The sequence below is a fragment of the Lathyrus oleraceus genome, chromosome 4, assembly GCF_024323335.1.
Source record: "Lathyrus oleraceus cultivar Zhongwan6 chromosome 4, CAAS_Psat_ZW6_1.0, whole genome shotgun sequence".
NCBI classification, from domain to species: domain Eukaryota; kingdom Viridiplantae; phylum Streptophyta; class Magnoliopsida; order Fabales; family Fabaceae; genus Lathyrus; species Lathyrus oleraceus.
In genome coordinates this window covers 276040722-276058716 of record NC_066582.1, presented here as the reverse complement: position 1 = coordinate 276058716, position 17995 = coordinate 276040722, and the positions used below count along the sequence as shown (strand labels likewise).

General features: G+C 35.7%; 1 protein-coding gene across 1 annotated transcript; it reads right to left on the bottom strand.

Annotated features, from left to right (window-relative positions):
* Positions 1-7084: 7084 nt before the first annotated feature.
* On the bottom strand, positions 7085-10595 carry LOC127075074 (polygalacturonase At1g48100). Its single transcript, XM_051016525.1, has 7 exons — positions 10102-10595; positions 9185-9316; positions 8855-9079; positions 8727-8771; positions 8424-8631; positions 7999-8189; positions 7085-7699 (listed from the first exon to the last, which is right to left on the bottom strand). Exons 1-7 carry the CDS (start codon positions 10504-10506, stop codon positions 7307-7309), a joined length of 1599 nt encoding a protein of 532 aa, XP_050872482.1. The 5' UTR covers positions 10507-10595; the 3' UTR covers positions 7085-7306.
* Positions 10596-17995: the final 7400 nt, after the last annotated feature.

The following is a 17995-nucleotide window of genomic DNA, read 5'->3' as shown; positions in this document are numbered from 1 at the left end:
TTAACTTTGCCACTGGAGAAAATGTGTATATGAAGTCAAAGTCAGGTTGTTGAGTATACCCCTTGGCAACCAATCTAGCCTTGTATTTGTCCAAAGAGCCACCAATATTGAATTTGGTTTTGTAGACCCATCTACGTCCAATGGATTTTTTTGCCAGGTGGGAGTGCTTGAACTATCTATGTGTGGTTAGCCTCTAGAGCTGTTATTTCTTCAGATATTGTCTTACACCACTCAGGTGTATGAGTTACTTGATGATAAAATTGTGGTTCATAGATGGATGAGATATTTAGGACATAGTCTCTATAAGGATTTAAAAGCATGTCATATGTGAGGGAGTGAGTAAGAGGGTATTTAGTATGACACACTTAATCTTGCAAGCTAGTGGGTGGTCTATGTGTTCTACTTAACCTTAGATTTAACACAACAGGCATATTTTGAGATGGAACTGGTTCAGAATTATGATCTATAAGTATGATGTTTGGCTCATATTCATTTGTATCATGAATATAATTTGGATTTCGTAAGACTAATTTGTGAAAAGGATCAACATGTTCATTATTGTCAGGTATAAAATGAAAAGGAAGCGTATCCTCATGGAAAATAATGTCGCTAGACACATGCAAAGTTTTGGATACCAAGTCATATACTTTGAACCGTCTGTAACCATTAGGATATCCTAATAAAATACATGGAATTGACCTTGGTATGAACTTGTTTCTATGTTGTGGTATGGTGGAAATATAGCATAAACAACCAAAAACTTTGAATTCAGAGTAATTTGGTAGTTTGTCATGTAACAACTCAAAATATGACTTACCCTTTAGAACTATTGAAGGTGTTCTATTTATGATGAAAGTGGTTGTGGCTATGCTATCTCACCAGAACCTGATGGGAAATTTTGCATGAAACATTAAGGATCTTGCCACATTTAATAGGTGTTAATGTTCCCCCTCCACCACTTAATTATGTTAAGGTCTGTATGGACAAGCATATTGATGAATTGTTCGTTGTTACCTAAGAAACTGAGTCAGGGAAAGTTCTTTTTCATTGTAAGATCTCAAGGCTTTGATGACTTTACCAAACTAGGTCTTAACTAAGGCAAAAAAACCGCTGCATCTTGATAGAAGCATCAAATTTGTTGGATAGCAAACAAATCCAAGTAAATCTACTGAAATCATCGACAATTGTTAGAAAATGGACTTTGCCATCATAAGTAGTTTTTCCATAAGGGCCCCATAAATCACAGTGTATAAGATCAAAAATTTGAGCAGAAAAATGATTATTGGAATTAAAAGGTTGCCTTTTGATTTTGGCAAAAGGACATATGGTACGTTTATTTGAACTAAAATCCGAAGGTGCATCAAAAGGAATCTTATGACTAGCACTTTTTAACATGGAATAAGACAAATGTCATAGCCTATCATGGCATAGTTTGGAATTTTGGAAAGAAGAAACAAAATTACAGGCATTGGCAAAACTAGCCATTGGTCTAACATCATCAACTTCAAAGATGTATAAACCTAAATTGAGATCACCCTTGCCAGTCATCTTGGATTGATTGGTGTCCTGAATAGAAAACTGATGAGAATTAAAAATCAACTTGAGATGAGGATTAAGGAGTAGTTTTCCTACTGAGATAACATTCACATGAAAGGTGGGAATATACAAGACATCTTGAAGAACTAATGTGTCATTTAGAGCAATGCTACCTATGGCTTCAATAGGTATATAATTTCCATTAGGAAGTGTTACAAACTTGTTAAGTAAAGGTTTGGAAGACTCAAGCACAAAAATATCACAACATATGTGAGAGGTAGCTTCTGAGTCCACTATCCAAGGTTTTATACAAAGTGATTTATGAGAGTCAATGGTGGAAAAACTCATACCTATGACTGAATTGATAAAAGCACGTGTCTCAGAAGCTTTAGATTTGGACATTTGAGCTTGTAAGAAGATGATTAGTTGTTGGTAACCTTGTGAAGTCATATCATAAAGAGATTCATTGTTTGCATTACCATGATTTGTCACATTGTTACTTTGGTTTGATGCCTTGAAGCTATGAGTTTTCTTGTATCCTGGAGGGTATCCATGAAGCTTGAAACACTTATCCTTTAGATGACCAACAACACCACAATGAGCATAGATTGGCCTATCTTTCTTGAATACCTTTGAGTTGTTAGCTTGAATAGCACAAGCAATGAGAGTTTCACCAGGATTCAAGGTAGCTGTAACTTCTCTTTGTTTCTCATCTTGAGTAACCATGGATAACACAACATTGGTAGAAGTTAAGGGATCCATGAGAAGGATTTAACCTCGAACCTGATTGAATGATTCATTGAGTCCCGTCAAGAACATGAGAATGTTCTCTTTTTGAAGGTGATCCACGATAGGTTGAACTGCACCACGATTGCATGTGTGGACAGGTCAATACTCTCCTAATTCTTCCCACAAGGACTTAAATTGTGTGTAGTAATTATTGACATTTGATGAACCTTGTACACAACTGAGAAGATTCTTTTTCAATTGAAAAACACGAGGACCATTTTTCTGTCGAAAACGATCTTGAAGCTCCTTCCAAATTTCTGCAGCATTTGTAGCATAAACGACACTAGCAGAAATCTCCTTGGACACTGAGTTGAGAAAGTAACCGAAGAAATATATCATTTAATTTACAAATAAAAAAATAAAAGAAAAGAAAGACATCATTTTTAAAGAAATAAAAACATAAAATGCATTTGCTGAGAATGGAAGCATGTCCTAAATTTTTTTCACCTCGGTTATATTTAAAAACCGAGGAATAAATGGTATTATTAAAAAATAAAAAATAAAACATGGTGCATCCTGAAATTATACCTCGAATTTTTGTTGGATGGGGTGAAAGCTTTGTCATGAAATGTATTATTTGTATTAGTGATCATTGGTAAAAAAAACATAATTATAGAAAAATTTTGAAAAAAAATTATAGTCTGATGACTCAACCTTAAGACATCCGATGAAGAAAAAAATGAACCGATGACTCAACATCAAGATATCTGGTGAAGAAGCACGTGGACCAAATAAATCAACCTTAATACATTTGATAGGGAGAATTTTGGACCATATAACTTAACATCAAGATATCTAGTACAAAAAAATGTGGATCATATGACTCAACCTTAAAACATTCAATGTGATAAATGAGGATCAAATGACTTAACATCAAGATATATCGTAATGAAAAAAATGGACGAGATGACTTAATATCAATACCTCCGGTAGTGAAAAAATATCTAATATACTAGATAACTTATTTTGATAATGCCAAAGAATATCAATGGATCGAATAACTTTCTTTTAAGATTCCCTCAAATTCTCTTAACTCTCATTACAAACCAAATTGTGGGAAATATTCATCCCACCCCATGAGGTGCGACCACACCTCTGAAAACCCAAAAATTCCCTTATAGGTGTCTGGATATGCATCTCCTGATGCATATAAAATCATACTAACACTCATAATTCAGCCTCACACCCCATTAATGGCAAATATATGGTCCGAAGACGCATCTTTGTAAATTTTTTGGGGTGAATCTGGAGATGCATCTCCCTAAAACCCTTTGAATTCATTTTAAGCTATTGAAAGGGTGTTTATTGCACATGATAGAGGATATTTCGGAGATGCATCTCCAGAAACCCCGATGAATGCATTATAGACACCAATATTGTCCTAACTTTGATATTTTTTAGGACAACTTATATTTTAGATCATTTTAGACAAATTTTTATCATAAGACCATTTCACAGTGTCAAAAAATGATTCAAACATACTATGTATATATTAAAAAAAACTCACGCATTAATTAAATTAAAGTCGAAATTTACCGATCATACATAATTTGTTTTGAAAATATAATAAATAATACAAACAAACATAAATTATTGGGTATGTCTAACCTCCAGTTTCTCCTTCGCCTATACTACAAGGTATTACATGCCTAGGCAATAATGTCTTCTACTAGGGCCAATTGGGGGATTCCTTCCTAAAAAAGTCCAACCTCTATGCCTGCTCTCGCCATATTCACAATACGTTGACAGACCGGTAACACCTCTTGGGTGTGGTCATCCCTAGCCTCTAATATCTCATGATTAAATGACCTAGGTGGTCTTCCAAGAGCTTTTGGTGTCATGATATGATGATATACCATATAGAACCATGTAACGTAGCCTTTTGAGCCCATTTTACATGAGTTGGCACCCTGTGATAGTCCTCAGATACTAGATGACTATCGAGTCCTCAAGTATGTCATCAAGATCTCTACGGAGGAAGGTGGGAGGAGCAGAATCTGAAGGGTGTCTCAAAATAACCTACAAATACCCAAAATGGTGCATCACTCGCTCGGGCAGATGCACATACATCAGAACTGACCCACAAGCAAACCATTCGGAGTATAACGAAATAACGTTCAGCTGAAGCATATGGTGGTGATTATCGTATTGGTAGAAGGCAATGTCATATGCTACAGCATAGTCAAGATACACCCAAAAGGGCTCAATCAGGTGATTCCCTATGTACGGGGAAATGAGATAAACACAGGTCCAATCCTCAATACAGTTAGGTTCAGGTTCCCATCCAGATATGAAAGGGAAGTGAGATATAATCCACGTCTTAAAATGGTTAAGATAAAATGTTAGTAACATGTGTAACACAAGAGTTATCAAAATATTAGTAACGATAAATGCAACTTCCTGTCTCGTCTTCCAAAGACAGGCTTCATCCAGCTTCTAGTACATGTTGATCAAACAAGTGTCCCCATCTAGTTGTATTCGTAAATCACCGTTAAGTCGATGAAGTATTTAAGGTAGACCACATCGACGTAGGTTGCACTTTTGTCCACAAACATGGACGTGTCAACCAGGAAAAAGAGGTAACACCTCAATGCACACTTTCGGTGGTACTCAACCTGCATATTATAACATTCAACATCCACAACAATATGTAAGTGGTCTTTATAAAGGTGTCCCAAGAACTTAAATCTAGCATGAGCACCTCCGGTGTCAGCTACCTCATTTTAGGCATCAATTTGGTAATCTCCCAAATAGGTAAGCATCGTCTCGCTGGTTTCGTCTCGATTGAGCCTTATATGGTTTAGTAATTTTCCCCTGATGGAAATATGTAAGAGGTATGAGACGTCATCCAGGATGATGAACATCACCAATAGGGAGGTGTAAAGATGACTTATTTGAATGTCACCTCTCTGCGAATGTCATCTACATGCCATGGTTCATGGTTTTGTATGCAACTACACATAAATCGGAAAACCCAGAGTAGCAGAGAACATTCTTGAACCGGTCATCTTCGGGCCGTTCCACTTCTAAAATCTTCCTTATGTGGTTTACAGACTTTAAACATGGACACTCCTGTAAAAATAAATATATCACCATTAGTCGCGATTAAATTAATATAAAACAAATGTAATGCTTAAAGAAATAAATATACCTATCCTCTCTAGACATGCCTAGCAACATGGTCTCCATAGAGATGAATTAAGGAGGGGTAAAATGGGTCTCCTAGATAACTGTCTAAAGGGGCATCCACATTAGCAATAGGGTCCTTCTGATTGGCTTTATAAACTTCATGGGTTTTAAGGGCTTCATAAGAAAGGGACATATGGCCCCGTGAAATAGATGTTCAAGACAGACGACTTTAGAAAATAGAAGCAGATGGTTGTGAACCTCGACCTTGTGAACCACCAAACGAGGTAACATTGACTTGTGTCCCCGCCACGACCTCTATCATGTCATACAAACGCGTGTTGGGACACACGACCGAGCCTCAATCTTTCCTGATTGTTTTCACCCATTGTACATGGATTAAAACTAGAAAATCACATCAAAATGCAGTCAGGTCGATTTCAGAGATACATCTCCGAAAACAAGTTCGAACAAAATTTGAAGATATATCTCCGAATAAACTCGCGAGTTGCAGAAATGACATAAACGCCACTGATGCCCTAAACTCCAATAAAATGAGAATGCATGTCTATACCAACCACCTATTTTGAATTTAACTACTACCTGATGCATCTTAAACAATTTATTTTAGTTAATACATTCATCATATCTCAAAAAGGAAACGAAATGAGAAACTTATCGAAGGAGAGTTGTTGAAGAAAAGCTTCAATGCAGTGAGTGGAATGACTTGGAATTGAATGTAGTAAAGCAGAAGTAGTGTTGAAACTTTACAAATGGACTTGAAGAAACTTGCTTACGATTTCAAATGGAGTTTTAGTGAGTTTGCAGCAAATGAAAAAGGAAGAAGCAAAAGTATGATGTGAATATATGAATTAAACGCGTCCGAAGATGTATCTTCGTAAAACTCAGTAAATTTTGAGTTAAGGGTTGATACAGAGATACATCTCCGAACTAAAATTTGTCAAATATGGGTGGCATACCAATTTACCGAAGAATAAATAAAAAAATGCGTTCGAAGATACATCTCTAAATTTTAGAAAGAATTATGATTTTTCACCATGGTGGAAAACCTCATGAAATTTAGAGAACAATTCCCCACATTATTTTTATTTTTATAGAAAAATGAGAGGAAAAAACTGATTTTTTTTTTAAAATTTTAAGTATTGAAACAAAGCCATAATGGTCCATTCAAATAAATTGTAGGAGGAGGAGGGATAATTGTTGAGATACCCGGTAAAATTTTCCAATGTTCAACAAGCGTGCCATATACCATATGCGATGAAAATCTCAAAGATAAGATCCAATTCACTTTTCTTAGTTAGATGTTCTTTCTCTTGAACTGATGTTCTTTCTCTTCATATTATGCTTAATTTCTTATTTCTAATTTCGCTTTGTTCATCTTACATCATGTAAGCTCGGTGTTTGTTAATCATTTTTTTGTCCTTCCAATTTTTGAGCTCTTCTCCCGTTTTGCTATCTTTTTGAAAAATTAAGGCTGCATATCTAACTTTTCTGCTTTCTTGGAATACAAGTATTCTGGATTTTTTCCCTTAATATGCAACATTCATGTTTCTTTGTTTATACATGCTTAATTCTTTTGATTAAAATACCTCAAATCCGAAATTGCATTAAATTTAACGACAATATTTTCATCTATATATGCAATCACTCGTATAACAATACCTCACACTCAAACAACACCATACCTAACAATCAACAAACCTTCCTATAATCACACTATTAATATTATTGGCCTCTTGCTAGTAGTTGCAGGGCCAGTAAATTTCCTATGAAAAAGCACTTATATATAAATAATATACATAATAATTTATCTAACTAGCTAAACATTCCATGATCAACATAAATCATGAGCCGTCTGAATCCGATTATTCGGCGGCTTCCCAATTTGCAGACAATCAATTGGCGGAACAGTTGTAGTTTTCAGTTCACCATAAGTCTCCCAACAAAATGGATCATAAAGATGGTATTTGTCTTGAACAGGTTGTAATTCGACACTTGTTAAAGAAACATCGACACAAGGTAAGCTATCGCTGCACGCAAAGTGAACCGGCTTAACTGTGTATGTTCCCTTTATACTTTCGTAGTTGATTCCTGTGAGTGCCACGGCTGCTGTTTGGTTTTGACAGTTTCTTTTGTCGCAGTAGAATTGGTCGATTATGATCGGGAATTGAACTTCTGATACTTGTATGTTTGAGAATAGTACTCCTTGTACAGAACCTGATCCACCCTGCATAAATGATTTTGAAGTCAAATTTTCTGATCAACTTAAGGAGCGCTATCTTTAAGGGTGTGCATGGCGGACTACCACACAGAACCTAAAATTTGTCACGATTAAACCTTTGCTAAAGAGGGTCTTATAAAATGTTTGTTACGATTAAACCGTGATTAAATAAGATTCGTATTTGTTTTGTCATGGTTAAACTGCAACAGATCTACGCAGAGGCTCCAAAAATTTGAGACGGCTCTGAGGTTTGGGAGCATATATTTTGTCTTATAAGTAACCTTCAACTTAGGAATTTTTTTTACCTGCCATGTTTTGATTCTGACTCCATTCATTGTGTTATGCATGTTGACATCCCTGATAGTAATGTTTGAGACACAGGCTCTGGTATTATCCTTTCCTAAACCTCCAATGCTGATTCCATGCCCCGGTCCACAATCGACATTGTGTACATATACATTGGAGCATCCAGTTTGTATAGAAATACAGTCATCTCCTGCATAACAGTTAAATTTCAAAACAACATTTATGCATATAAGTTTACATATTATATGCCTTGCTTTTTCTTTTGCCTTTTTATTCAAAGGTTCTGTTTTCTACTCTCGGGTTCTATTCTATTTAGAAAAAATTTACTTTTTAGGTTCATTGAACAAACAGTGTTTCTGGACTATAATATCTGTTGTTCCGTGAATATAAATGTGGAATAATTTATCCATGATTGAAATATTACCGCAAGCTAAATTGCTTTTGTATATCAAAACATCTCTGGAGTTCTGCAAGTGAATTCCATCCGTGTTAGGGCTGTCACCAGGGGACGATACGGTCACATCATGAACCAAGACTCCGTTACAGTTATCAAACTTGAGATGGCATTGTGGACTATTTTGAATTGTGATGCCTGTGACAGTTGGATTAATACTCCCATAGAACCTTATTGCCTGTGTAACAGACACAAAAATTACTTTCATTATGTTCCGAAAATCTTCTAAACATAAATCAAATAAGTGTTGAAAATGTTTATAATGTTACTCACAGTTGGTTTGATTCCTGGCATTTTTCCTCCCATTGAACTTTCAATCTATTACAATTGCAAACGTATTCAGTGTCAGACACATGTCAATGACTAACACCAACACGACACTGATATATGTGATTACATACCTGCATTGGCGGGCTCTCTAGTGTGTTGTTAAAAGGGACTAAGAGTTTTTCTTCATCATCTAAAGGATCATTATATTGAGTATCTTGCCACCAAACTGAGCCTCTTCCATCAATGATGCCATTTCCTTGAATAGTAAATCCTACTAGTTTTATAAAATCCAACCATTGTAGTAATCCTTTGCCCCAAACATTGGCATTTGTTGGTGCAATAATGGTTCCTTCAACCTGAACAAAATTAACCTTATTAGCCTACAACCGAATTGTCGGTTTCTACCATATTCATTATCTAAAGAGACAGAATCACATGTAAAAGTAAAAAAAAAATGTTACCTGGAAAATGATTTTGGGTTTACAGTATAGGCCTGAGAATACAATTGGACCCACTAAGAAGACATAATCTGCTGGAATCAACATGGTTGATGACTCTACTTTACATGCTTCAGCCCATGTGGCTTCAAATCCCTGCATTTTTTTCAACCAAAATTAAATTATACAACCGAAGAGTATAGCAGAGCGAGTGCAAGACGGACTACTGCATATGATTCAAAATTTATAACGATTAAATTGTAAATAAATAAAATTTCATAAAAAATTTGTCGCTTTTAATCCATGATTAAATAAATCTCTGATTATTTATCATGATTGAATCATGATTAATCTTGTGATGGATACCAAAGAGAATAGATTAGTGTTAGAATTGTGACTCTAACTGTCTTAACTAGAACCATTTATCATCATGTAGGTCCCACCTCTTTGGAATTTTCTAGTTATTGTATTTTTCTCACTACTTTGCTTTCAATCAATGTCAAAGTAAACTTTATTTAACGACATATAATTACAAACACGAGAGTTGCATTCAAAACATGTAAAAGAGAAAAAATAACTAATTATGCTCCTAATTGCATAATTATTAATTTAGCATAAGCTTAGGTAGCTGAACCCAAATGATTACTTGATAGAAGGAAACAAAATATTTCAAACACGGACGGTACTATAAAAATAAATAAAAAAAATAAACAAATTCATAACCATAATCATAGTAGTAATAATATAATAATTTTGTAATTATAGTTTAATTTTGAATATTAATGCGCAATTATGCTTCTGTTTTAATAAAAAATAATTTAAAAATTAAATCATATGATTTAGTAAACTGTAATCTGAATACTCTTAGATTAATTTTTAAAATATTAAAAAAATCATATATTGAATTGTTTAAATATAATGAAATTCAAGTTTTTATTTACCTTTGTATCATCACTTTTTCCATCTCCTTTAGCTCCAAATTCTAGCACATTGAAAGTGGTAGAGGATTCACCAATGTAAGTTTGTGGTGGTGGAGCTAAGTGTGTAACTTCTTGTGGTGGCGGCGGCGGCGGTAAGAGTGAAGGAATGGTTTTTTGTGGTGGTGGCGGCGGCAGTTGTGGTGGAGAAGCCTTAGATTTTGTTCCTCCTCCTCCTCCTCCTCCACCATTATGGTTATGTCCATTGCCATAACTCTTTCCTTTCTTCTTAAACATAGAAGTGTTTTCTTCTCTATTTTGTCTCCAATGTTTTCCTCTTCTTGCATTGCACTCTTCAAAATTTGAACACAAAATAACAAATACAATAACTAGCATATATGTGAAACTCTTAAAGCTCAAGCCACACATTTTTTTAATACTTTTTTAATGTAGAAATGTGAGAGAGGGAAAGAAGAGAGAAATTGAGAAAATTGTTTGTGTTGTGATGCTAAAAGAATAAGTGACGGTTATGTGTTTATATAGGGAAATAATTTTTTTTGAAGAGTAATAATAATTGTTTATGATAAAACAATAAAATATTCTTGATAATGGCAAGTATTAATGTTTTCATTCTTTTTCATCCTCTCATATTTTATATTTATTTTTTTTACTTTTTGTGAATTTTGGTTAGAATTTTTTTAATGAAAAAAAGTGGGGTTGCTATTCTTTTGTTGCTACATATCAAAAGTGATCACATTACATGTGACCAAACCAAAAGACAGTTGGGGGCTACTATTATTATTTTATTTATAATAGTTTTTTATTTTTATTTTTTTTACCATATAGTTCCAATTTATTTTTAATTATCTTATTGGTTGAAGGCAGAAGCCAAATCTATCTGCTGTCTTTTCCCACTTTCTTTTCTTCTCCTAGCAGGGTTTTACAATATCTGTTGGGATCAGAATATTTTGTGATTTTTGCAACATTATTGTGATGGTAGCTATATTTTTATAAGGAAAAAAAACTCACATGCTAGCATAAAGTTATATTTAATGGTAAAAAATTGAGTTTATCTATCAAGCACAAAAGTCTATCTCAAAGTTTGTTTTTAGTCTCACTCACTCTTAGAATAACCATTTTAGTATTAGACTATTAGTGATTTTTTTTAGAGCAAATGTTAGTACTTATAGTTTGTTAGCCATTTTTTTAATAGTAGCGATATGTAGAACATAATTATGATAATATTTTGATGTTGTGTTATAATAGAAAAGATTTGTTTTCAAATAAAATAAATTTTAGATTTGATTAATTTGTTTAATAGACCATGTGCTATAATAAAGAAATAATAAAATGGAACTTGGATTAAGAACCTTGATTACAACTAAGCACATGCTCCAATGGAGACTTTTTTTTTACCAAAGTCATGAAAAATGCAAGAAATTATAAGTTAATATAATTCTAAAATGAAGGAGATACCTATTCGGAAGATTACAAAGCATTATAAAGTCATGGACCCATAAAGAGGGCAATAGTACATATTAATCGAGGCTTTAATCCAGAATAAAACAGTTTGAGAAGTGGAAAAGGCAACATCTAAAACAATCAAATGCAAAAAAATCAAGGGTCAATGGGCAATTACTGTTGAATTGCAATTCCTTGTGTTGAAGTAGGTTGCTCGACAGAATAAGGATGTGTCGAATAGTCTAATGTGTCGAATTGTATTAGTGTGTCGAAGTGTCGAAGTATATTGCTTCACACAAGATTTCAACTTAGGCCTATTTTTAATAGTGTTAACTATTTTGGGCTTTTATAGTTTTGTGTTTTGCCTTAGGGAGTGAGTTAACATAAATCTATAAATAGAGGGAGTAACCCATATTCTTGAAATAACTCATAACATTGTATTCACAAAATTTTGCCGTTGCAAAGTGAATAAAGAAGTTTTCCACAGGTTGTGGGCAAAGAGAAAACTCTTCAGAAAATATTCTTATTCTCCAACGTTCTTTTCTTTCTTTCTCAATCGTTCTTTTCTTTTCATTGTCATTGCGTGGATGATAACAATCTTGTTCATCAAGATTGATAGAAATTCTCCATGGATTTTGGTGGATTTTCCAACATCTGGTATCTAGAGCTCCGGTTTGAGAGATTCGTGGGAAGAAAATAACTATGGCAATGAATCATCTAAACATACATTTTCCAGCGAATCTTCCGATTCTCAAGAATAATAATTATAAGAATTGGTGCAAGCAAACGAAGGTTGTTGTCCCGTTATTAAGATATTTGGGATTTTGTGAAGGAAGGAGTAACAATGCTTGCAGAAAAAGCGACAGATCAAGAAAGGGCTGCACATAAAGAATTGAAAAAGAAAGATTATAAATCTCTCTTTATAATCCATCAATGTGTTGATCTAGATAACTTTGAAAATGTTAGTGATGTAGAGTCAGCGAAAGAAGCATGGGAAATTCTGGAGAAGTCGTTTGGAGGTGTGGAGAAGGTGAAAGAGGTTAGGATACAAACTCACAAAAGGATGCATGAATTGCTTCAAATGGAAGACAATGAAAGCATAATTGATTTCTTCACTAAGGTTACGAAACTGGTGAATTAAATCAAGGTATGAGAAGAAGTGTTGACATCAAGATCTGTTGTTGGAAAGATCTTGAGGTCGTTGGCTCCAAAGTTTAATCATGTGGTAGTAGTCATAGAAGAGTCAAAAGATGTATCAAAACTGACAAAGGAAGAGCTTCAAGGGACGCTTGAATCTTATGAACAAAGAATGGATGAAAGAGCTACAGGAAAGTCGAAGAGTGATGTGGCTTTGCAGGCACAATCAACAAAAGAAAGGAAAGGCAAAGGAAGTTGGAATGGCAACAAAGGCAGAGAAGGCTACAACAATTCGACTAGTCGAAATCAACAAGAAGGAAACTGGTCAATTCAGATAAAACCCTGGAACCAAGGCAACCAAAGAGGTGATGCTGTAGGTAGAGGAAGAGGTGGTGGTCGAAAGTCAGACAAAAGTCACATTCAGTGTTACAATTGTCAGAAGCATGGTCAATATTCTAGTGATTGTCCAAAAAAGCAGAAGAATCAAGAAACTGATGCAAAGCTGGCGAAACATGAAGAAGAAGAAATATTGTTGATGGTTACAACGAGAGATGCAGAGAGATTCAAGGACCTATGGTACTTGGATGCAAGATCCTCATATCACATGTCTGGAAGGAAAGATTGGTTTGTCAACATAAATCCCTCAATAAAGGACATGGTGAAATTTGCAAATGACAATACTCTAGCAACTGAAGGTGTTGGTGATGTTCTGATTATGAGGAAAGATGACAGGAGTCAGTAATTTCAAATGTGTTGTACATACCAGGCATGAAGAACAATTTGCTCAACATAGGGCAGTTAGTCGAAAAGAATTACAAGGTCTCGATCAAAGACAAGATGATGAGAGTTCTCGAATCAAATGGAAGGTTGATCTTAAAGGCTCCAATGTCTTAGAATAGAACCTTCAAGATTGAGCTTAATGTGATTGAACATAAGTGCCTTACAACAACAACCACCAGAGATGAATGGATATGGCATTATAGACTTAGCCATCTTAATTTTAAAGACATCAGAAATTTGAAGAGAAGAAATATGGTTTCAGGATTTCCAGAAATTGATATTCCAAATGAAGTGTGTGAAGAATGTGTGCAGGCGAAGCAACACAAGAACAACTTTAGTAAGGATGCAGGAAGCAGGTTGAAGGAAATCCTTGAAGTCATATACTCTGATGTATGTGGTCCTATCTAGATGGATTTGATTGGAGGTAGCAGATACTTTGTTACATTCATAGATGATTTCAGTCGAAAACATTGACTTACCTGATCAAGAAGAAAAATGAAGTGATCGAGGTATTTTTCAAGTTTAAATATATGGTCAAAAGACAAAGCGGACGAAAGCCCAAGATTCTGAGGATTGATGGTGGTGGAGAATATGTGTCGAAATACTTCGATGCGTTATGTGTGAAAGAAAGGATTATGCATGAGGTGGTGCCCCCTACACTCCACAACAAAATGGAGTCGCAAAAAGGAAGAATTGAACCATCATGAATATGATGAAAAATATGTTGTGTTGATTCTAAGTGTTGGCAACAATTTTGGTAAAACAAAGAGTGTTCACAAGATGTCTTGTGTGATGTCTTAACATAAGATATCCTATGTACCTGCTGAAGTTAAAGAACATATGCAAGCAGGATTGTTTCAGAATGCCACATAAAATGACAAGGCTTCTGATATTGGTTGTACCTGCTGGAGCTTAACTGGAAGACATGTTCATGCAGGATTGTTTCAGATGACATACACAATGTCATGGTATCTGATATGGCTGTACCTGCTTTAAAAGGAAATTGGATTATGCAAGATTTTTCCAGATGTCAGACCCGATGTCATGACATCCTGTACACAGAACATTCAGTATGAATGTCTGGTGTTTTGTGATTGCACAATTAATGGAAATCATTGGTTGATTGAAGATATGGCTAGCTGGCGCATTCTATCAGGGATTTCAACCAGATTTACTTATTTTCCAGGGAGATCTATACAGCTGTTATAAAAAGATTTGATTGGAAAATATATTTAGGGTTTTTAAGATGTCCAATGTTTCTATAAAAAGGGACTCAGAAAACCTGATTGTATACACAACCAAGACTGAGCGAAATTTAGAGAGAGAGCTAGGGTTTGTGTCTGTAGGTCATTCAAGTCATCCATTGATGTTTGAATTGGACTGATTTATCTTCTTGATCAAAGCTTTGAAGCAAGATCAAGAGTGTGTCTTCTTGATTGAAAATGTGAAGTAAAATCAAGAGTTTGTAATTGAAAAGTATTTTCTTTTCACAAGGGATTGTTGTTTAAGATCAAGGGTTTGTGATTGTAGGGGAAGTGAGTGGATTCTCATATCTAAGAGTGCTTAGGTAGAAATTGCACGAGTAAATATTAGGTGAGAAGGACTGTAACTTGGTGAAGTGTACGGATAGTCTTTGAACTAATTCTATTATAGTGAATTTCCTTCCTGGCTTGGTAGCCCCCAGACGTAGGTGAGTTGCATCGAACTGGGTTAACAATTGCTTGTGTGATTTGCTTTACAATTCTGTTTAATTATCCATTGTGTATTAACAGATATTAGTGTCGTGACATTATCTTCGACATCTTATATCTGATACCAAAATTTCAATTGGTATCAAAGCAGTCATCCTGCTCTGGCTCTGGGTGAGATCTAGGGAGAATACTTTCTGGTACAATGGAGAGGGATGGAGGATCTGTTCATAGGCCACCAATTTTGGATGGTTCCAACTATGACTATTGGAAACCAAGAATGGTAGCCTTTTTAAAATCCCTTGATAACAAGGCTTGGAAAGTTGTCTTGACAGGCTGGGTGCATCCAGTTGTTACTAAAGAAGGAGAAGCCGCTACTGAGAAAAAGCCTGAAGAACAATGGTCCAAGGAAGAGGATGATCTTACTCTTGGAAATTCTAAAGCTCTGAATGCCATCTTCAATGGAGTGGACAAGAATATTTTCAGGCTGATAAATAACTGTGAAATAGCCAAAGAGGCTTGGGACATTCTCAAGACCACTCATGAAGGCACATCCAGGGTAAAGATGTCTAGACTTCAGCTGCTCACCTCCAAGTTTGAAAACTTAAGAATGAAAGAAGATGACAATATTCATGAATTTTACATGAGCATTCTTGAAATTGCCAATACCTTTGGAGCTTTGGGCGAGAAGATGTCAGATGAAAAGCTGGTAAGAAAAATATTAAGATCACTCCCAAAGAGATTTGCTATGAAAGTCACAGTCATAGAAGAATCTCAAGACATCTCAAATATGAGAGTGGATGAGCTGATTGGGTCCCTCCAAACATTTGAGATGGGAATAGGTGATGGAGCTGAAAAGAAGGCCAAAAGCATAGCATTTGTGTCAAACACCGAAGAGGAAGATGAGGTAGGTGGTCATGATATTGATGGAGACCTGGCAAATGAGATGGCAATGTTGGGAAGATAGTTCAACAGACTAATGAAAAAGGTAGATGTCAGAGCTAAGGGCAATGTCAAAAACATCACATCTTACATCAATAAATCCAACAGCTTTGGTAAGACCACAAAGTCTGAAGAAAAGCCCAAAGAAATTCAATGCTATGAGTGTAATGGATATGGTCATATTAAAACTGAATGTGGGACCTACCTCAGGAAACAAAAGAGGAGCCTTGTAGCCTCTTGGTCTGATGGAAGTGAAACTGAAGAAGCTACAAATCATGTGAATGCTTTGACAGGAAGATGGGGGTCTGAGGAAGAGTCAATTGATGATGAAAGATCCTTTGAAGAGCTGGACACTACCTACAAAGAGTGGTGCCACAGAAGGGCAGGAGTGTGCAGACAAGTTGAAAGACAGAAGGAAGTGATAGCTCAACTGAAAAATGAGAAGAAAGAGTATTTGGAAACCATCTCAAAATTGGAATTTGAGGCTGTATTCTTGAATTCCAAACTAGATGAGATGACTAAGTATGTAAAAATGCTTAACAATGGATCTGCCACCCTAGACAAGATTCTCCAGATTGGGCAAATAATTGGAAACAAATCTGGCATTGGATTCAAGGCTGAGTGCAGTTGCAAATCAAAATCCAAACCTAAGAGCAACCATGGTAAAAGCAAACCTGAGATGTCACATCAGATGTTACAACAGCGGAAAGGGAACCATCAAAGATGGAAATGCCAATATTGTGGAAAATTTGGCCACCTGAAGCCCTTCTGTTATAAGCTATATGGCTATCCTGGTCCTGTTCAGTCTCAACACCAATCTAGGTCCAAACATCACAAGACTGTCAGCAAAAAGCAATGGGCTCTTAAGACAAAGGTCACAAGTCTAATAGCCTACACTTCCCTTAGAGTCTCAGCCAAAGAAGATTGGTATTTTGACAGTGGTTGCTCCAGACATATGACTGGGAACAAAGACCTGTTGACTGAACTCCATCCTCATGCCATGAGTTATGTTACATTTGGTGATGGTGCAAAAGGGGAAATCAAGGGAATGGGTAGGCTGGATTGCCCTGGAGTTCCTGACCTTGATGATGTTCTACTTGTTAAGGGATTAACTGCTAATCTTATAAGCATCAGTCAACTATGTGATCAAGGTCTGAATGTAAACTTCACAAAAACTGAATGTCTGATTACTAACAAAGAAAATAAAGTAATCATGAAGGGAGTTAGGTCCAAAGACAACTGCTACATGTGGAGCTCTCAAGAAACTGGATACTCTTCAATGTGTACCTTAGCCAAAGAAGAAGAAGTGAAGATATGCCATCAAAGATTGGGCCATCTGCACCTGAAAGGTATGAAGAGAATCATATCAGTAGAAGCAGTTAGAGGGATTCCCAACTTAAAGATTGATGAGGGAAAAATTTGTGGGGAATGTCAAATTGGAAAACAGACAAGGATGTCACACCAGAAGCTCAGACATGACACAACTACCAAAGTCCTGGAACTACTTCATATGGACTTAATGGGACCCATGCAGGTAGAAAGCCTTGGTGGTAAGAAATATGCATATGTGGTGGTGGATGATTTCTCCAGATACACCTGGATCAATTTTATAAGAGAAAAATCTGATGTGTTTGAAGTCTTTAAGGAGCTGTGTCTGAAACTTCAAAGGGAAAAAGAAAGTCCTGTTATCAAAATTAGAAGTGATCATGGAAAGGAGTTTGAGAATAACAAATTTGCTTAATTTTGTTCTTCAGAAGGAATTCATCATGAGTTCTCATCCCCCATCACTCCCCAGCAAAATGGTGTGGTGGAAAGGAAAAATAGGACTCTGCAAGAATCAGCCAGAGCTATGATTCATGCTAAGAAGTTACCCTATCATTTTTGGGCTGAAGCCATGAACACAGCCTACT

Coding starts and splice junctions, on each gene's coding strand:
- LOC127075074 (XM_051016525.1), bottom strand. CDS start 10,506: ATGTGTGGCTTGAGCTTTAAGAGTTTCACATATATGCTAGTTATTGTA. Junction 8,772..8,854: donor TAGAGAGCCCGCCAATGCAG/GTATGTAATCAC, acceptor CAATTGTAATAG/ATTGAAAGTTCAATGGGAGG. Junction 8,190..8,423: donor CAAAAGCAATTTAGCTTGCG/GTAATATTTCAA, acceptor ACTGTTATGCAG/GAGATGACTGTATTTCTATA.